The sequence below is a fragment of the Panulirus ornatus genome, chromosome 14 (genome assembly GCF_036320965.1).
Source record: "Panulirus ornatus isolate Po-2019 chromosome 14, ASM3632096v1, whole genome shotgun sequence".
Lineage (NCBI taxonomy): Eukaryota > Metazoa > Arthropoda > Malacostraca > Decapoda > Palinuridae > Panulirus > Panulirus ornatus.
Genome location: NC_092237.1, coordinates 53,886,721 through 53,909,183, shown reverse-complemented (window position 1 = coordinate 53,909,183; position 22,463 = coordinate 53,886,721). Strand labels below are relative to the sequence as shown.

Here is a 22,463-nt window from a genome sequence, read left to right as displayed (position 1 = left end):
TCAAACTATTCGCCATTTCCCGCATTAGCGAGGTAGCATTAAGAACAGAGGACTGGGCCTTTTCACCTGGCCCAATTCTCTGTTCCTTCTTTTGGGGGGAAAAAAAAAAAAAAAAAAAAAAAGAGAGGGGAGGATTTCCAGCCCCCCGCTCCCTCCCCTTTTAGTCGCCTTCTACGACACGCAGGGAATACATGGGAAGTACTCTTAATCCCCTATCCCCAGGGATAATATATATATATATATATATATATATATATATTATACTTTGTCGCTGTCTCCCGCGTTAGCGAGGTAGCACTAGGAAACAGACGAAGGAATGGCCCAACCCACCCACATACACATGTATATACATACACATCCACACAGTCACACATATACATACCTATACATCTCAACGTATACATATATATAAACACACAGACATATACATATATACACATGTACATAATTCATACTATCTGCCCTTATTCATTCCCGTCGCCACCCCGCCACACATGAAATGACAACCCCCTCCCCCCCGCATGTGCGCGAAGTAGCGCTAAGAAAAGACAACAAAGGCCACATTCGTTCACACTCAGTCTCTAGCTGTCATGTATAATGCACCGAAACCACAGTTCCCTTTCCACATCCAGGCCCCACAGAACTTTCCATGGTTTACCCCAGATGCTTCACATGCCCTGGTTCAATCCATTGACAGCACGTTGACCCTGGTATACCACATCGTTCCAATTCACTCTATTCCTTGCCCTCCTTTCACCCTCCTGCATGTTCAAGCCCTGATCACTCAAAATCTTTTTCACTCCATCTTTCCACCTCCAATTTGGTCTCCCACTTCTCCTCATTCCCTCCATCTCTGACACATATACCCTCTTTGTCAATCTTTCCTCACTCATTCTCTCCATGTGACCAAACCACTTCAAAACACCCTCTTCTGCTCTCTCAACCACATTCTTTTTATAACCACACATCTCTCTTACCCTTTCATTACTTACTCGATCAAACCACCTCACACCACATATTGTCCTCAAACATCTCATTTCCAGCACATCCATCCACCTCTGCACAACTCTATCTATAGCCCACGCCTCACAACCATATAACATTGTTGGAACCACTATTCCTTCAAACATTCCCATTTTCCACCTCCAATTTGGTCTCCCACTTCTCCTCATTCCCTCCATCTCTGACACATATACCCTCTTTGTCAATCTTTCCTCACTCATTCTCTCCATGTGACCAAACCACTTCAAAACACCCTCTTCTGCTCTCTCAACCACATTCTTTTTATAACCACACATCTCTCTTACCCTTTCATTACTTACTCGATCAAACCACCTCACACCACATATTGTCCTCAAACATCTCATTTCCAGCACATCCATCCACCTCTGCACAACTCTATCTATAGCCCACGCCTCACAACCATATAACATTGTTGGAACCACTATTCCTTCAAACATTCCCATTTTTGCCTTCCAAAATAATGTTCTCAACTTCCACACATTCTTCAACGCTCCCAGAACTTTCGCCCCCTCCCCCACCCTATGATTCACTTCCACTTCCATGGTTCCATCCGCTGCCAAATCCACTCCCAGATATCTAAAACACTTCTCTTCCTCCAGTTTTTCTCCATTCAAACTTACCTCCCAATTGACTTGTCCCTCAACCCTATTGTACCTAATAAGCTTGCTCTTATTCACATTTACTCTCAGCTTTCTTCTTTCACACACTTTACCAAACTCAGTCACCAGCGGCTGCAGTTTCTCACCCGAATCAGCCACTAACGCTGTATCATCAGCAAACAACAAACTGACTCACTTCCCAAGCTCTCTCATCCACAACAGACTTCATACTTGCCCCTTTTCTCAAAACTCTTGCATTCACCTCTCTAACAACCCCATCCATAAACAAATTAAACAACCATGGAGACATTACACACCCCTGCCACATACCTACATTCACTGAGAACCAATCACTTTCCTCTCTTCCTTCACATACACATGCCTTACATCCTCGATAAAATCTTTTCACTGCTTCTAACAACTTGCCTTCCACACCATATATTCTTAATACCTTCCACAGAGCATCTCTGTCAACTCTGTCATATGCCTTCTCCAGACCCATAAATGCTACATACAAATCCATTTGCTTTTCTAAGTATTTCTTACATACATTCTTCAAAGCAAACACCTGATCCACACATCCTCTACCACTTCTGAAGCCACACTGCTCTTCCCCAATCTTATGCTCTGTACATGCCTTCACCCTCTCAATCAATACCGTCCCATATAATTTCCCAGGAATACTCAACAAACTTATACCTCTGTAATTTGAGCACTCACCTTTATCCCCTTTTCCTTTGAGCAATGGCACTATGCAGTACACAAGACAGCTAGAGACTGAGTGTGAGCGAATTCGGCCTTTTATGTTTTTTCCTGGCACTACCTCGCTGAAGTTGGGGGTAGCGATGCTATTTCCTTTGTGGTGGGGTAGCAGTAGGAGAGAATGAAGGTAGCAAGTATGAATATGTACATATGTATATATGTATGTGTATGCATATGTTGATATGTACATGTATTTATATGAGTGTTTATGCATATATATGTGTATATGAGTGGATGGGCCATTCTTCGTCTGTTTCCCGGCACTTCCTCGCTGATGTGGAAAACAGCGACTAAGTATAATAAATATCATTTATATTATTATACTTAATCACTGTTTCCTGCAACTGCAAGATAGTGCCAGGAAACAGACGAAGAATGGCCCATCCACTCATTTCTTTTTTCTTTCATACTATTCGCCATTTCCCGCGTTAGCAAGGTAGCGTTAAGAACAGAGGACTGGGCCTCTGAGAGAATATCCTCACCTGGCCTCGTTCTCTGTTCCTTCTTTTAGAAAATCAAAAAAATACACTCATATACACATATATATACATGAACACCCATACATGCACATAAACATAATATACACAGACATCTTCATATATACACATGTACATATTCATACTTGCTTGCCTTCAAATGTATTTATTTATTTATTATACTAAATTGCCATCTCACGCGTTAGCGAGGTAGCACAAGGAAACAGACAAGAAATGGCCCAACCTACCCACATACACATATATATACACAAACACCCACACACGCACATATATATATTCATACTTGCTGCCTTCATCCATTCCCGTTGCTACCCCGCCACACAGAAAATCCCCACCCCTCCCCAAACACACACACACAGCAAGGTAATGCCAGAAAGAAAAAAAAAAAAAGGCCACATTCACTCATTCCCAATCTCTAGCTCTCATGTGTAATGCACAAAAACCACAACTCCCTCTACACATCCAGACCCCACAGACCTTTCCATGGTTTAACCCGGTCGCTTCACATGCCCTGGTTCAATCCACTGACAGCATGTCAACCCCAGTATACCACATCGTTCCAATTCACTTTATTCCTTGCACGCCTTTCACCTTCCTGTATGTTTAGGCCCCGATCACTCAAAATCTTTTACACTGAATCCTTGCATCTCCAATTTGCTCTCCCACTTCTCCTTCCGTCCACCTCTGACACATATATCCACTTTGTCAATCTTTCCTCACTCATTCTCTCCATGTGTCCAAACCATTTCAATACACCCTCTTTGCTCTCTCAACCACACTCTTTTTATTACCACACATCTCTCTTACCTTTTCATTACTTACTCCATCAAACCACCTCACACCACATATTGTCCTCAAACATTTCATTTCCAACTCATCCATCCTCCTTTGCACAACCCTATCTATAGCCCATGCCTCGCAACTGTATAACATTTTTGGAGCCACTATTCCTTCAAACACCCATTTTTGCTCTCCATCCACTACTAAGTCCACTCCCAGATATCTAAAACACTTCACTCCCTCTAGTTTTTTTCCATTAACTTGTCTTCCCAATTAACTTGTCCCTCAACCCTACTGAACCTAATAACCTTGCTCTTCACATTTACTCTCAACTTTCTCCTTTCATACACTTTACCAAACTCAGTCCCCAACCTCTGCAGTTTCTCTTCCGAACCAGCCACCAGCGCTGTATCATCAACGAACAACGACTGACTCACTTCCCAAGCCTTCTCATGCACAACAGACTCTCTCCAAAACTCTTTCATTCACTTCCATAACCACCCCAAACCATGGAGACATCACGCACCTCTGCCGCAAGCCAACATTCACTGGGAACCAGTCACTTTCCTCTTTTCCTATGCATACACATGCCATACATCTTACCTCTCACATGATATACTCTTAAAACCTTCCATAAAGCATCCCCATCTACGCTGTCATATGCCTTCTCCAGATCCATAAATGCTACATACGAATCCATCTTTTTTTCTAAGTATTTCTCACATACATTCTTCAAAGCAAACACCTGTTCCACACATCCTCTACCACTTCTGAAACCACACTGCTCCTCCCCAATCTGATGCTCTGTACATGCCTTTACCCTCTCAATCAATATCCTCCCATATAATTTCCCAGGAATACTCAATAAAATGCCTCAGTAATTTGAACACTCACCTTTATCCCCTTTGCCTTTGTACAGTGGCACTATGCATGCATTCCACCAATCCTCAGGCACTTCACCATGATCCATACCTACACTGAATAACCTTACCAACCAATCAACAACACAGTCACCTTGCTGGCTTTCATCTTCTGCAAAGCTTTTACTACCTCTTCTCTGTTTACCAAACCATTCTCTCTTACCCTCTCACTTCGCACACCACCCCAACCACTCTTATCATCAAACACATTCAACAAAGCTTCAAAATACTCACTTCAACTCCATCTGACTTCACTACTTGTCATTACCTTCCCATTTTTCCCCCTTCACCAATGTTCCCTTTTCTTACACATGTAATTTACCTGTTATTTACCTCCTTCCAAAACATTTTTTTTTTTTCTTTGTCACTGTCTCCAACGTTTGCGAGGTAGCGCAAGGAAACAGACGAAAGAAATGGCCCAACCCACCCCCATACACATGTATATACATACGTCCACACACGCAAATATAAATACCTACACAGCTTTCCATGGTTTACCCCAGAAGCTTCACATGCCCTGATTCAATCCACTGACAGCACATCAACCCCGATATACCACATCGATCCAATTCACTCTATTCCTTGCCCTCCTTTCATCCTCCTGCATGTTCAGGCCCCGATCACACAAAATCTTTTTCACTCCATCTTTCCACCTCCAATTTGGTCTCCCACTTCTCCTCGTTCCCTCCACCTCCGACACATATATCCTCTTGGTCAATCTTTCCTCACTCATTCTCTCCATGTGCCCAAACCATTTCAAAACACCCTCTTCTGCTCTCTCAACCACGCTCTTTTTATTTCCACACATCTCTCTTACCCTTACGTTACTTACTCGATCAAACCACCTTACACCACACATTGTCCTCAAACATCTCATTCCCAGCACATCCATCCTCCTGCGCACAACTCTATCCATAGCCCACGCCTTGCAACCATACAACATTGTTGGAACCACTATTCCTTCAAACATACCCATTTTTGCTTTCCGAGATAATGTTCTCGACTTCCACACATTCTTCAAGGCTCCCAGGATTTTCGCCCCCTCCCCCACCCTATGATCCACTTCCGCTTCCATGGTTCCATCCACTGCCAGATCCACTCCCAGATATCTAAAACACTTTACTTCCTCCAGTTTTTCTCCATTCAAACTTACCTCCCAATTGACTTGACCCTCAACCCTACTGTACCTAATAACCTTGCTCTTATTCACATTTGCTCTTAACTTTCTTCTTTCACACACTTTACCAAACTCAGTCACCAGCTTCTGCAGTTTCTCACATGAATCAGCCACCAGCACTGTATCATCAGCGAACAACAACTGACTCACTTCCCAAGCTCTCTCATCCACAACAGACTTCATTCTTGCCCCTCTTTCCAAAACTCTTGCATTCACCTCCCTAACAACCCCATCCATAAACAAATTAAACAACCATGGAGACATCACACACTCCTGCCGCAAACCTACATTCACTGAGAACCAATCACTTTCCTCTCTTCCTACACGTACACATGCCTTACATCCTCAATAAAAACTTTTCACTGCTTCTAACAACTTGCCACCCACACCATATATTCTTAATACCTTCCACAGAGCATCTCTATCAACTCTATCATATGCCTTCTCCAGATCCATAAATGCTACATACAAATCCATTTGCTTTTCTAAGTATTTCTCACATACATTCTTCAAAGCAAACACCTGATCCACACATCCTCTACCACTTCTGAAACTACACTGCTCTTCCCCAATCTGATGCTCTGTACATGCCTTCACCCTCTCAATCAATACCCTCCCATATAATTTACCAGGAATACTCAACAAACTTATACCTCTGTAATTTGAGCACTCACTCTTATCCCCTTTGCCTTTGTACAATGGCACTATGCACACATTCCGCCAATCCTCAGGCACCTCACCATGAGTCATACATACATTAAATAACCTTACCAACCAGTCAACAATACAGTCACCCCCTTTTTTAATAAATTCCACTGCAATACCATCCAAACCTGCTGCCTTGCCGGCTTTCATCTTCCGCAAAGCTTTTACTACCTCTTCTCTGTTTACCAAATCATTTTCCCCAACCCTCTCACTTTGCACACCACCTCGACCAAGACACTCTATATCTGCCACTCTATCATCAAACACATTCAACAAACCTTCAAAATACTCATTCCATCTCCTTCTCACATCACCACTACTTGTTATCACCTCCCCATTTGCGCCCTTCACTGAAGTTCCCATTTGCTCCCTTGTCTTACGCACTTTATTTACCTCCTTCCAGAACATCTTTTTATTCTCCCTAAAATTTAATGATACTCTCTCATCCCAACTCTCATTTGCCCTCTTTTTCACCTCATGCACCTTTCTCTTGACCTCCTGTCTCTTTCTTTTATACATCTCCCACTCAATTGCATTTTTTCCCTGCAAAAATCGTCCAAATGCCTCTCTCTTCTCTTTCACTAATAATCTTACTTCTTCATCCCACCACTCACTACCCTTTCTAATCAACCCACCTCCCACGCTTCTCATGCCACAAGCATCTTCTGCGCAATCCATTACTGATTCCCTAAATACATCCCATTCCTCCCCCACTCCCCTTACTTCCATTGTTCTCACCTTTTTCCATTCTTTACTCAGTCTCTCCTGGTACTTCCTCACACAAGTCTCCTTCCCAAGCTCACTTACTCTCACCACCCTCTTCACCCCAACATTCACTCTTCGTTTCTGAAAACCCATACAAATCTTCACCTTAGCCTCCACAAGATAATGATCAGACATCCCTCCAGTTGCACCTCTCAGCACATTTACATCCAAAAGTCTCTCTTTCGTGCGCCTGTCAATTAACACGTAATCCAATAACGCTCTCTGGCCATCTCTCCTACTTACATACGTATACTTATGTATATCTCACTTTTTAAACCAGGTATTCCCAATCACCAGTCCTTTTTCAGCACATAAATCTACAAGCTCTTCACCATTTCCATATACAACACTGAACACCCCATGTATACCAATTATTCCCTCAACTGCCACATTACTCACCTTTGCATTCAAATCACCCATCACTATAACCCGGTCGCGTGCATCAAAACCACTAACACACTCATTCAGCTGCTCCCAAAACACTTGCCTCTCATGATCTTTCTTCTCATGCCCAGGTGCATATGCACCAATAATCACCCATCTCTCTCCATCAACTTTCAGTTTTACCCATATTAATCGAGAATTTACTTTCTTACATTCTATCACATACTCCCACAACTCCTGTTTCAGGAGTACTGCTACTCCTTCCCTTGCTCTTGTCCTCTCACTAACCCCTGACTTTGCTCCCAATATATATATATATATTACCCCAGGACGAGTTTCTATTAATTAGTCTTGGTATTATCCAGGACTTTTAAAGGCTCCTGCAGATCTTCATATGCTCTTTTAACTACAAGTAGCCATAAATCCAGCTCACACCCTCAAATCACCTTGAATGGATGGTTTCTCCCACCGAGCAAAACAACATCCATTCTAGACATCACTTATGACACACACGACATACATTCCCTAAGTCAATAATGTGAGAGCAACACTCAACACCACAATGAAACAAGGATCCTCCCAAGCGAGTTTCAACATACTCAGTACTCAGTTATATGCTACAGCACTAGACCTCTCCCACCCAAACCATATAGAAATACAAACCATTCTCCTACCTCCCACTTCAATAACATCAACTCATAGCCCCCCCCCCCCCTCCCCCTCCCCCAAAAGCTCCAACCTATAGAACACTGACAAAACACACACTGAAATATCCTGACCAGCACTAAACAGCCAACCTACCAACTCAAGTCTTGCACTCAAGCCCACAGAGATGTTTACATGGTGCCATCAGAAACCATGCTACCCAGACAAACACATGACACCCTCCTGGACATCACCCATCACAACAAACACTGTTTCAACTTATTCCAGTTGCCCTGCATTCTTTGCACACACTGATACGCACAGTACTTGATGACCTATTGTCCCAAACGGTAGACATGGCCAGCTTCCTGAGTGCTGCAGGAGGCTCTTTAGCATATACATATTCATTCATTCATTCATCTATATACATTTTACTTAAGAAAGGAACAAACATTTGGGAAGAAGAGCTTTTGTATAGTTCAATGTAGTTTCTCTTATCAAAAGCAGGGTGACTTGTGCAGAATATCACTTCTAGGCATTTTGGACATCTTGTATCTCAACACATTCTGGTGAGTCAAATTGACACAGTAAAGGGGAAAGAGGAGTGAATGTAGTATTATCAATTGGATAACTGGAGCTTTTGCATTTTACATTTTCGCCTGAAAAATATTTAAGGCACCCAAAGTATCTGTTAAAGTTACAAGTCTGAATGCTTTGCAGTGAACCTAGAGTCACCAGTTTATTCTTTGATAGTAAAGTCAGACAAGGTTGGCTCTTCTAAAAATTACAATCGTGTGAACTGGCAGTACAGGTGAGAATTATTGCTGTGACATCATCTCAAGCAAAGCAGTAAGTACAGTTTGTTTGGTTACCTTCATTTCAGCACATTCACTTGTTAATCGTTTTTTTTTTTTTTTTTTAAGGATTGTGCTCTGTTTTCTATCATAAGTTTGAATAAAGGAGTGAAAGTCATTGTTGCAACTGGCAGTACGATTCATAGTTTGGTGGCTAAGTTAAATTGTGAGTGTGTACAGTGAAAACTAATCTAGAACTTAGACATAGTTTAGAAGAGAAGCTATTTTATGTCACAAACTAAAAATCTAAGATAAACATACTGTTAGCATGATAATTTCTTTCTTAGCATATTATGCTAATTGGTATTTTCATTGCAGGAATAGGAGATGCATCCCAGCTTCCACCGTCTGTGATGGTAGGGATACGTGTGGCGACAGCAGTGATGAACAGGACTGCAATTGGTCTGTCATCGCTGTCACACCGAGAACGGGAGCTCCTCTCTTGAATGTGTCTACTACTAGCAGCTGGATAGGAACCACTTTTGTGAATGGTACCACCTTGGGGGAACATCAAGCAGCAACAAAAGCAAGAACTGACCGTATCTGGTTACTTCACCTTCGAGGTAGTAATGCCTCACATTTGGGAAATGCACCTTCCTCAACCAGTCTTGAAGACCATGATAATCCATCTTCTGCTTTATATATAACAATGCCAAGAAAATATAATTCAGCTACATCCTCAAGGACAACACAAATTTCTGAATTACCTAGTGATAATACAGGTAGCGATACACAGGGTGTGAAACTTAAAGACATATATACTGCTGATGATGATGTATCACTGTCTGATAGGCATGGAAAAGTCTCTGCTGTTATAAACAGAGATTGGAGACGAACTGCCCAAGTTATGCCGAGCATGGATGAGTTTGGAAAATCTTCTGGTCGTAAGTCAAGGGAAGATCATGAGCCAGTCTCTTCCATATGGAATTCAATGATTGGTAGAACTAGTTACTCAGTGGTCCATGAAACAAGTGACAAGTTTAGTGCTTCAGACAGTGCAGTTAGCAATATGGAAATGCAGGGTAATAGAAAACTTCACTTGGATTCCATATAAATACTCCCACTGATAAGAATGTGTCCAGTTCCAGAACTGTCATGAATTAGAATATTGCTCGATAAAGTGCTGTGTATGTGTGTGAGAATGAGTAAAAATTTTGTAATGGACAGTTTTTTTAAAAAGGTAAAAATGAATGTATATTAAAGTTGTCAAAGTCATCTGCTATTTTAGTATATCAGTGTTATGAGATGAAGAAATATATTGCATCACAATGTTATATTGATGTTGTGAGAGGAGAGTCCTTTTTGTATATCTAGTTGAGAAATACCAAAGATTGTATGTATATTTTGTCCTTGTTAGGACACCATTATGTTATCTAGTCTGTATGAAAATGTACTTATGTATTAGTTGAGTAGCCTCAGGTAAGGTCATTGCTGTACAAGCAAGCAAAAGTTCTAAAAAAAAATTCGTCACATGCAGTGACCATGCCATGAAGACTATGGTTGGAATTTCTCAGCTTTTTTTCAGCAGTGGTTGGGGAATGTATTTGAGGAAAGTGCTGTCAGATATATTAAGTTCATACCTCCCCTCAAAAATGGACTTTGCTCTCCCCTTCCATTCTGTAGTCTGTGACCATGCTTGTTGTATTTTGCTCTCCGTTACTAACCCACAGAGTGAAGAATTGTGTGCTCTTTGGTTATCTTATTCCTGGTTATGTATATGAAGTCATGAGAATCCGGTTACTGATGTCAGTGGATATATATATATATATATGTATTTGTGCATTTTGACCAAAAGAATTTGAACGTAACTAATGAAATATTTGTATTAGAGAAAAAGTTAGGAAATCATGTATTAACATGAAACATTGTGCATTTAAAGTATATTGCAAAATACAGGAAATAGAGAATAATTGCATAAATGTTATGCATAAGAAGTGTAAAATAATATCCCAGCTCAAGACAGCATTTTTCAAGTGATGTCCATGTATCCGGATGACGGTGACTTATTTGAGAACCATCAGCCCAAGTTTAATGGGAGGAATGGTTCAGAACATTTGTGCCTTCCTAGTACAGTGTACTGCAAAACTTCAGTTCCATGGTTTGCAAAAGTCGTTACAAAAAGTGAGAGTTTTCAAAGTTGCTACTTGGGTACTTAGTCGATTCCTGAAATTGTGTGTTGGGTATAAACTTATTCCTATTAGTTTTGAGGGTTTTATAATTGGAATCCTCAACAAATGGCTAGCTGGGCTTGGAAGTTCATCTAAACAATTTCAGGTAACTTGAAGTGAAGTCCAGTGTAGCTTTGGTGATTTTTATTGTAAGAAATTGTGCATGAGGCAGAGGTTTATATTACATTCCACATAGCAGCTATATGTATTCAGTATAATTCATTGGTTGTTTTAGTTATTTATTTTACAAGTAGATTTTTTTTTATTTTAATCAGTTCATTTATTTACAAAACTGTAACCATAGGATTACCAGATTACATTGATCTGTTAAATGAATTTTGCCTCTGTTGCACAGCTCAGTCTTACTACTAGTCTCCAGGGGTCAAGGTTATATAGTGAAACTTTACCCCCAGAATTGTCCAAAAGGCTTATAAAGTAGAACCTTGATATACATGTATGAATTGGGCAGATGTGAAATATGCACCATTCACCTTAATTTCATAGTTCTGAGTAATGCACCATTTTTTTTTTTTTTTTTTTTTTTTTATTACTCCTTTCTTTCCATCCATTTAGCATACCAAGTCTCTCAAGATCTTATATTAAAAGTGCTAGGTCTTGATGGTGTAGACAGAGGACAAGTTTGTAAACACAAGCTTTGGGTAGATATTAATCCAGAGCAGGCAGATAATGCCAAGCTTTTTTCTTTTCATGTAATTTGCTGCACTTTCACATTCTTCAGAATTATCAGGGTTCTTGTATAAGTTACGAACTAAATCATACAGTTTGTTCATTCTGGGAGATAAGTAAATATATTGAACATCTTTGGGCTAATAAGTTTTGCTTTATATATGCAAAAGAATTACATTACATAAGTCCTGAAATTTTTTTGCAATCAAATGATTTATAAAGTTGTGCATTTTAATTGTTTACTTTCCTAAATATAGGGTAACAGTTTATAACCATATATATGGTATGGATATTAAAACTGCTGCTGCAATATACACTAGCACATTTGAAGAAAACTGAAAATGCCTTTATATGGTTCTACTTGCTGAATGGAAAGCATTCACTAGTCCATACAATATTTTTGCATAGCTAGCTAAGAAAACTCCTTTTGTATATGTATTCCATAAATATATATATAAATATATATATATATGTATAGTAAAAATATCTTACAATAGTGAATTTCATTGTTTTGTTTTATCAAACAGTATAATACCTGCTGTCATATTTTGGTCTAATCAAGCAAGTGGCTTGATTAACTTTTCTGTGAAGCTTGAACATTTACAATATATATCATTTGCCCATTAACCATTATATGATTCATTGGTTATTTTGCTTGACCTTTTTAGTCCACTTGTAAATATAGCTGCATAGTATAACAAACATATTGTATTTTTAAGCTTATGTGATATATTTATGTTGTACTACATTTTGAAGTATAAAAGTTTTGTAATAAATACAATCATAATTTGTACTTTCATATCCACATTGTATTAATTTACTGAAAAAATAATACAAGAAAAACTAGTATACAGTAAACCTACCTCAAGGGAACTCCAAGTCTTTCTCTTTTTTTCATACTTGTTTGCCATTTCTCATCTCAGCTAGATGTCACTAAGAACAGATGAGGCAAAGGCTTCATTTATTTACTTGCATCCATTCTCTAGGTATCATGTATAATGCACCAAAACCAACCCCCTGTCCACACCAGTCCCCAATGACCTTTCCAAGTTTGCCCCTGCTTCTTGCTGCTATTCACACTTACTTTCAAGTTTTTTTATATACTCTCCCAGAATCAGAAATAAACTTATGCAGTTTCGCACTCAAACTTGCCATGTGTGTTGTGTCAGCAGTATAGAGTAACTGACTACCCGACAAACTGAAGACCTAACTCCTCCCCAAAACCCTTGCATTCACTTCCCTCACCATCCTAACCATAAACAAATTATAGTCATGGTGACATCACACAACCTTGCCATACACCCACCTTCTGGAACAACTTGCCCCTCTCTACTCAACAAAATCTCCTCTGCTTCTCATACCTTTCCTCCTACACCTTATGTTCAATAACACCTACAAAGGATTTCTATTGACCCAATCATCTGTTTTCTCTATATCCATAAATGCTACTTACAAATCCTTCCTTTCCTCCAAAGTATTTCTCACACTAATTTTTCGAAGCAAAACCTCGTCCACGCATCTACCACTCCTGAAGCCACATTGTTCCAACCTTGTCTGATGCTCTGTGAAAGCCTCCACCCTCTCATTCACCACTCTTCCATACAACTTAACAAGTACACAGAATAAACTTGTACCTCTAATTTCAGCAATCAACTATACTTATGGATCTGGAGAAGGCAAATGATAGAGATGCTTTGTGTAGAGTAAATGTGAATAAGAGCAAGGTTTATTAGGTTCAGTAGGGTTGAGAGACAAGTTAATTGGGAGGTAAAATTGAATGGATAAAAACTGGCGAAAGTGAAGTGTTTTAGATATCTGGGAGTGGATTTAGCAGCGGATGGAACCATGGAAGCAGAAGTGAGTCACAGGGTGGGGACGAAGGTTCTGGGAGCGTTGAAGAATGTGTGGAAGGCGAGAACATTATCACGGGGAGCAAAAATGGGTATGTTTGAAGGAATAGTGGTTCCAACAATGCTATACGATTGCGAGGCAAGGGCTATAGACAGGGTTGTGCGGAGGAGAGTGGATGTGTTAGAAATGAAATGTTTGAGGACAATATGTGGTGTGAGGTGGTTTGATCAAGTAAGTAATGAAAGGGTAAGAGAGATGTGTGGTAATAAAACGAGTGTGATTGAGAGACCAGAAGAGGGTGTATTGAAATGGTTTGGTCACTTGGTTAGAATGAGTGAGGGAAGATCGACAAAGGTGATATATGTGTCAGAGGTGCAGGGAACGAGAAGTGGGAGACCAAATTGGAGGTGGAAGGATGGAGTGAAAAAGATTTTGAGCGATCGGGACCAGAACATACAGAAAGGTGAAAGGCGTGCAAGGAATAGAGTGAATTGGAACAATTTGTTATACCAGGGTCGACGCACTGTCAATGGATTGAACCAGGGTATGTGACGCATCTGGGGTAAACCATGGAAAGTTTTGTGGGGCCTGGATAAGGAAAGGGAACTACAGTTTCAGTGCATTACACATGACAGCTAGACTGAATGTGAACGAATGTGGCCTTTGTTGTCTTTTCCTAGCACTACCTCACATGCGAGTGGGGGGAGGAGGGGGTGCCATTTCATGTGTGGCAGGGTGGCGATGGATGAAGGCAAGTATCAATGTGTACATGTGCATATATGTATATTTCTGTGTATGTATATGTATGAATACATTGAAATGTATAGGCATGTATATATGCGTGTTTGAGCGTTTATGTATATACATGTGTATGTGGGTGGGTTGGGCCATTCTTTCGTCTGTTTCCTCACGCTACCTTGCTAACGCAGGAGACAGCGACTAAATATAATACATGAAATAAATATATATTATATAATATTTATTTATTATAGTAGTCAAAACTTATACCATCTGAACTATGAAACAAAATATTGGTTTGGTTATACCTCGGAAGGTAAATCAAACAAATGTAGTAATAAAATAATCATTGCGTAAATAATTTTGACAAGTTCTTTAACATAGTTCAAAACATCCCTATTTTCTTACCTTTAATTTGGATTTCAAATCTTGAAAAATATCAAGCATTTTTGTTAAAACATTTGCTTGTTCTGCTTGTTGTGCCTTCAATATGTTTATCAGTTCTTCCTCTTTTTTTACTCTCTCAGTCTGATGTTCCTCAAGATATGATAACACACAGTCTCTTGGATTGGTAATGCATTCTAGATTTTTGTCCACTTTAGATACCTTACCCCCTAACTCATCTTGTGAAGATGTCATATTTTCAGGTGAATCCCTTTGGATGACAGCACTTCCATCCCTTAAAACTTTGTAATTGAGAACGGTCTCTGGCTCTCTGTTTTTTCGAGGTCTGCCTCTCTTTCTTTTGGGAGCCGTTATCTGCATAACTGGTTCTGACTCAAGTTTCAATCTTTTCTGTGTTGGACTGAGTTTTTGAGAATTAGATGAACATTTCTCTTCCTCGGTTATGTCATCATCTGAATCATTGTTTAGCGTTTTTGAAAAAAATGTAAAGCGTGTCTTCCTCCCCGAGCGTGTTTGGATAATTTTTGTTTCTGGATCACTTCTATTTTGAATTCCAGAGTCATGAAACTGACTGTCTTCTTCTGAGTTACCAAATTCACACTCACTCGCATTTCCAGTGTCTGATTCAGAAAAATCAGAGAATGAGTCTTTCATATAATTTGCATCCTTTTTTCTCTGCACATCAAACTGATTTTTTTCAGACAACTTCTTGTTAAAAATATTGCCATGATCATACAATGTAAGTTCTTTAGGTAAATGTAAGATTAAATCCGAGTCAGAAATTCCAGAGAATGTATAAAATGCACCTTTGCCTTGAAGAGAATAACTTTTAGGTACAAGGTTGTGTACTTCTCCAAATAGTTTCTCATATATATCATCTGTACTTTCATTTAGGCTAAAGCCTGAGAGATTCTGTTTACAGCTGCTGGATGGTACATCCTGAGTAGAGTCTGAATTAGAATTGATAGATTCCTGTGGCAAATCCTCTGTACTTTGAAGCATTTTTTTATTAATTATCTTTCTTTGTTTGGGTAGTAATGGTGTACTATGTATGTCACAAAGCTGACTAGTTACAGCATTAACATTTCCAAATCTGTCTTCTGAAGTCCTTTGTTCCACTACATCCACACCTTGTGGAAAACCATAGTCCTTCACACAACAGGAAACAGCATCCTTTTTATGAGGTTCATGGTTTTCATTGTTCTCCTTTATGTAATTTGTATTACCTACAGTTTCCTTGTCTAAATCTGATTTTAAACAGCACAGTGCGAATGTCAGATATTCTGCTGCTACATCACGACTTTCCTTACCTTGACACTTCAAGAAATCTGAAGGTTCCTCTTCTGAAATCCAACTCAAGTAAGTGTTGCTGGCAAATTCTGCCTCCGAGTTTCTTGCATTCCCTTCTTGTTTTCCATGTATTCCTGTTCTCCAAAAACAAAGAAAAGAAATATTGTTGAAGAAAAATAAAAAATAACTGCTGACATAAAAAAAATGACTAAGAGCAAATTTTAAGCAAGTGATCACATCATTAAAATTTTAAAGTGTTCTGGTAACACAAGTAACAGCAGGTCTAAGAGTTCACTTCATATCTTAATAACTAACCTATCATGTCATATATATCACTTAACTATACCATTCTGTAAGACTCATTCAAGTGCTCTTTAACTGTTTCATAACATCAATCCTTCATTTTCATATTATTTTTCAGCCTCCTAATTCTAATTTTACTCCATATATTATTCATCTCTACTGCTCTCATTTTCTTATAATCCTGGCCTATGTGCACTTGGAGCTCCATATATGAACAAATTTTCCTACATACAAGTTCTTTCCATCAATAAAGTTTGCACTGCACCTCCACTTTTTCTCCCTTGCAAGACAACTCTGAATATATTACTTAAAACCCAAACTCGTCTACAATTTCGTTTTTCACCATTAAAACTTCATAAAAAAGAGTTGATTGGTTTATGTAAAGAAAAGTTATCAAGTCTAACCAGGTAGCTGTCTTAATAAAACTGGAAGCAAAGCCACCAATCCTGACATGGAGGGGTACAAGATGATTCTGTGCATTACTTCAATACTCCCAAGCTAAAATGGTAAGAATCCCTGAGGAGTTCCCATCTCCAAACTACTATCAGCAAATGGAAAAGAACTAGATTTAAAACACTGCACAATCAAAATCAAACTAGAGTAGATATAATACATCTATCAATACATCTTTTTATCTAGTCATTAAATCCATCCATAATCTTTTGAAACACTGCACAGCAGCAAAGGAGGGAAATAAAAAAGGTGGTCTGGTCATCCTAGTTAGGATATTAAATAATCTAAAGAGTTATTGGTCTACGAAGGCCCCTTCTAACATTGTGATGGGAAAAATTACAGTAAGAAATGTCTGCCTAATAGCTCTGATAACAGACATCAAACTGAAGAGATCTGATAAACTTAAACAAATAATTAATGATTACAAAAAAGATACAACCACCATGGTGCAAGAAGGGGCTGAGGGAGCCTTAGTAGGTGAAGATCATTTCTAAAAATGTATTTTAACAAGGAAATCACCTGTAAAGGTATGGATCCTCATGCAGATAGAAATATGGTAGCCTAATATAATAAAGTACTTTTAATTTAAGGAAAGATTATCAACTGAGGAACCTCAATAAAAGTGGCCATGCATAGCACCGAGAGCATATGTACAAATACCCTGAATGGTGATCATAAACTAAAGTGCAAGCAACCATGATATGAAAAAGCATTTCTAAAACTTACCAAGCCCCTTCTTAGTAGTATACAAATGCCTTTTTCGTGTCTTTGGATTCCTAACCTTTGAATCATAATTCGTAGGTTCTGTAAAGAAAAAATAAAAAGCACGTTAAATAAGAAAAATACAAAAAAGAAATACAAAAAAGAAAACAAAACAAGTGATGGCAGGGCAAGGGAAAGAAATATTGATGGTCTCTGTAAATGATAATACAGAAAGGAAATGTCTGGAGGTTTAGAAATAATTCAAAAAATTAGATTACTTGGGATACCTAATTTTGCATTCTAACAGATGGGCCTACATACAAGGGCTACATAAGCATAGTATGATAAACTATCAATAGTTTATCATTTTATCATACATGAACCAACCAAATGTAACCCCGTAAAACAAACACATTAATCATCTGGTTGTAATCCCATGCCCACCCAAATGGAAACTGAGCTCATAGCTTGCAGTGGCCAAGAGTTATATTCTTGGAAACTAGGGTTGGAGGGTTATAATTACAGTACATATTCATCTTACAATTCCACTGTCAGATTGCAGATATTAGTCTCTAAAATCAAAAAGTGTTTTCTACATACACAACATACAATAACATGACAGCTACAGACTGCATGTGAATAAATGTGACCTTTGTTGTCTTTTCCTAGTACTACCTCGCGCGTACATGGGGGGAGGGGGTGTCATTTCATGTGTGGCGAGGTGGCGATGGGAATGGATGAGGGCAGCATGTATGAATATGTAAATGTATATGTATGTATAGGTATGTATATGTGCATTTGTGGGCTTTTATGTATATACATGTGTGTGTGGGTGGGTTGGGCCATTCTTTCGTCTGTTGCCTTGCGCTACCTCGCTAACACGGGAGACAGTGTCAAAGTATGATAAATAAATATTAAATAACATCATACAATAAATATATGAAAACATGATACACAGTGACTGCATACCTGCTATTTTTGACCATTCTAACTGACTGTTAACAGCTTTAGACAACATGCACTACCATGTAATGGACTTTTGCGCAATTCTGATTTACTGGACGATAATTCATATTTCTAAAAGAAAACAAGCCATATGCCCTGGTTCACCCCAAAGACACCACATCATTCTAATTCCCCCTATCCCTTGCATGTCTCGCACCCTCCTGCATGTTCAGATCCCAAGCCTTCAAAGCATATATTATTATTATTATTATTATTATTTTTTCATTTTGCTTTGTCGCTGTCTCCCGCGTTAGCGAGGTAGCGCAAGGAAACAGACGAAAGAATGGCCCAACCCACCCACATACACATGTATATACATACACTTCCACACACGCAAATATACATACCTATACATCTCAATGTACACATATATATACACACACAGACATATACATATATACACATGTACATAATTCATAGTCTGCCTTTATTTGTTCCCATCGCCACCCCGCCACACATGGAATAACCACCCCCTCCCCCCTCATGTGTGCGAGGTAGCGCTAGGAAAAGATACCAAAGGCCCCACTCGTTCACACTCAGTCTCTAGCTGTCATGTAATAATGCACCGAAACCACAGCTCCCTTTCCACATCCAGGCCCCACACAACTTTCCATGGTTTACCCCAGACGCTTCACATGCCCTGTTTCAATCCATTGACAGCACGTCGACTGCGGTATACCACACTGTTCCAATTCACTCTATTCCTTGCACGCCTTTCACCCTCCTGCATGTTCAGGCCCCGATCACTCAAAATCTTTTTCACTCCATCTTTCCACCTAAAATTTGGTCTCCCACTTCTCGTTCCCTCCACCTCTGACACATATATCCTCTTTGTCAATCTTTCCTCACTCATTCTCTCCACGTGACCAAACCATTTCAAAACACCCTCTTCTGCTCTCTCAACCACACTCTTTTTATTTCCACACATCTCTCTTACCCTTACGTTACTTACTCGATCAAACCACCTCACACCACATATTGTCCTCAAACCTCTCATTTCCAGCACATCCACCCTCCTCCACACAACTCTATCCATAGCCCACGCTAGAAAAGGTAGTGAGTGGTGGGATGAAGAAGTAAGATTATATTAGTGAAAGAGGAGAGAGAGGCATTTGGACGATTTTTGCTGGAAAAAAATGCAAATGAGTGGGAGAGGTATACAAGAAAGAGGCAGGAGGTCAAGAGAAAGGTGCAAGAGGTGAAAAAGAGGGCAAATGAGAGTTGAGGTGAGAGAGTATCATTAAATTTCAGGGAGAATAAAAAGATGTTTTGGAAGGAGGTAAATAAAAAGCGTAAGACAAGGGAGCAAATGGGAACTTCAGTGAAGGGGGCTAATGGGGAGGTGATAACAAGTCGTGGTGATGTGAGAAGGAGATGGAGTGAATGTTTTGAAGGTTTGTTGAATGTGTTTGATGATAGAGTGGCAGATATAGGGTGTTTTGGTCGAGGTGGTGTGCAAAGTGAGAGGGTTAGGGAAAATGATATGGTAAATAGAGAAGAGGTAGTAAAAGCTTTACGGAATATGAAAGCCGGCAAGACAGCAGGTTTGGATGGTATTGCAGTGGAATTTATTAAAAAAGGGGTGACTGTATTGTTGACTGGTTGGTAAGGTTATTTAATGTATGTATGATTCATGGTAAGTGCCTGAGGATTGGCAGAATGCTTGCATAGTGCCATTGTAAAAAGGCAAAGGGGATAAGAGTGAGTGCTCAAATTACAGAGGTATAAGTTTGTTGAGTATTCCTGGTAAATTATATGGGAGGGTATTGATTGAGAAGGTGAAGGCATGTACAGAGCATCAGATTGGGGAAGAGCAGTGTGGTTTCAGAAGTGGTAGAGGATGTGTGGATCAGTGTTTGCTTTGAAGAATGTATGTGAGAAATACTTAGAAAAACAAATGGATTTGTATGTAGTATTTATGGATCTGGAGAAGGCATATGTAGAGTTGATAGAGATGCTCTGTGGAAGGTTTTAAGAATATATGGTGTGGGAGGCAAGTTGTTAGAAGCAGTGGTTCCAACAATGTTGTATGGTTGTATTATTTTTATTATTATTATTATTATTATTATTATTATTATTATTATTATTATTATCATTATTATTATTATTTATTATTCATTATTTATTTATTTATTTTGCTTTGTCGCTGTCTCCCGCATTTGTGAGGTAGCGCAAGGAAACAGACGAAAGAAATGGCCCAACCCACACCCATACACATGTATATACATACACGTCCACACACGCAAACATACATACCTATGCATCTCAATGTACACATATATATACACACACAGACACATACATGTATATACCCATGCACACAATTTACACTGTCTGCCTTTATTCATTCCCATCGCCACCTCGCCACACATGGAATACCATCCCCCTCCCCCCTCATGTGTGCAAGGTAGCGCTAGGAAAAGACAACAAAGGCCCCATTTGTTCACACTCAGTCTCTAGCTGTCATGCAATAATGCCTGAAACCACAGCTCCCTTTCCACATCCAGGCCCCACACAACTTTCCATGGTTTACCCCAGACGCAGCGGATGGAACCATGGAAGCAGAAGTGGATCATAGGGTGGGGGAGGGGGCGAAAATCCTGGGAGCCTTGAAGAATGTGTGGAAGTCGAGAACATTATCTCGGAAAGCAAAAATGGGTATGTTTGAAAGAATAGTGGTTCCAACAATTTTGTATGGTTGCGAGGCGTGGGCTATGGATAGAGTTGTGCGCAGGAGGGTGGATGTGCTGGAAATGAGATGTTTGAGGACAATGTGTGGTGTGAGGTGGTTTGATCGAGTAAGTAACGTAAGGGTAAGAGAGATGTGTGGAAATAAAAAGAGCATGGTTGAGAGAGCAGAACAGGGTGTTTTGAAATGGTTTGGGCACATGGAGAGAATGAGTGAGGAAAGATTGACCAAGAGGATATATGTGTCGGAGGTGGAGGGAACGAGGAGAAGTGGGAGACCAAATTGGAGGTGGAAAGATGGAGTGAAAAAGATTTTGTGTGATCGGGGCCTGAACATGCAGGAGGGTGAAAGGAGGGCAAGGAATAGAGTAAATTGGATCGATGTGGTATACCGGGGTTGACGTGCTGTCAGTGGATTGAATCAGGGCATGTGAAGCGTCTGGGGTAAACCATGGAAAGCTGTGTAGGTATGTATATTTGCGTGTGTGGACGTGTATGTATATACATGTGTATGGGGGTGGGTTGGGCCATTTCTTTCGTCTGTTTCCTTGCGCTGCCTCGCAAACGCAGGAGACAGCGGCAAAAAAAAAAAAAAAAATTATTATTTTTTTTTTTTTTTTTTTTTTTTGCTTTGTCGCTGTCTCCCGCGTTTGCGAGGTAGCGCAAGGAAACAGACGAAAGAAATGGCCCAACCCACCCCCATACACATGCCTTGATTCAATCCACTGACAGCACGTCAACCCCGGTATACCACATCGCTCCAATTCACTCTATTCTTTGCCCTCCTTTCACCCTCCTGCATGTTCAGGCCCTGATCACACAAAATCTTTTTCACTCCATCTTTCCACCTCCAATTTGGTCTCCCTCTTCTCCTCGTTCCCTCCACCTCCGACACATATATCCTCTTGGTCAATCTTTCCTCACTCATTCTCTCCATGTGACCAAACCATTTCAAAACACCCTCTTCTGCTCTCTCAACCACGCTCTTTTTATTTCCACACATCTCTCTTACCCTTACGTTACTTACGCGATCAAACCACCTCACACCACACATTGTCCTCA

The 22,463-nt window shown here is 39.8% G+C and overlaps 2 protein-coding genes across 7 annotated transcripts in view; one reads left to right on the top strand and one right to left on the bottom strand.

The window, feature by feature from the left end:
- LOC139753455 (uncharacterized) overlaps positions 1 to 12,753 on the top strand; it is a 444,279-nt gene extending 431,526 nt beyond the window's left edge. For 2 of the 4 annotated variants that reach the window (XM_071669985.1, XM_071669986.1), the window contains exon 10: positions 9,430 to 12,753. In XM_071669985.1, the coding sequence (XP_071526086.1) occupies positions 9,430 to 10,165 (736 nt within the window). In that variant the 3' untranslated portion in view covers positions 10,166 to 12,753. The remainder of the gene's footprint in view (positions 1 to 9,429) is intronic. The other 2 variants (XM_071669988.1, XM_071669987.1) reach the window with 1 other exon arrangement.
- A 2,022-nt stretch (positions 12,754 to 14,775) lies between these two features.
- Positions 14,776 to 22,463, bottom strand: part of LOC139753454 (uncharacterized) — a 56,988-nt gene continuing 49,300 nt past the window's right edge. For all 3 annotated transcript variants that reach the window (XM_071669982.1, XM_071669983.1, XM_071669984.1), the window contains 2 exons: positions 17,733 to 17,810; positions 14,776 to 16,384 (listed from right to left, as the gene is read on the bottom strand). In XM_071669982.1, coding sequence (XP_071526083.1) covers positions 14,952 to 16,384; positions 17,733 to 17,810 — 1,511 coding nt within the window. In that variant the 3' untranslated portion in view covers positions 14,776 to 14,951. The remainder of the gene's footprint in view (positions 16,385 to 17,732; positions 17,811 to 22,463) is intronic.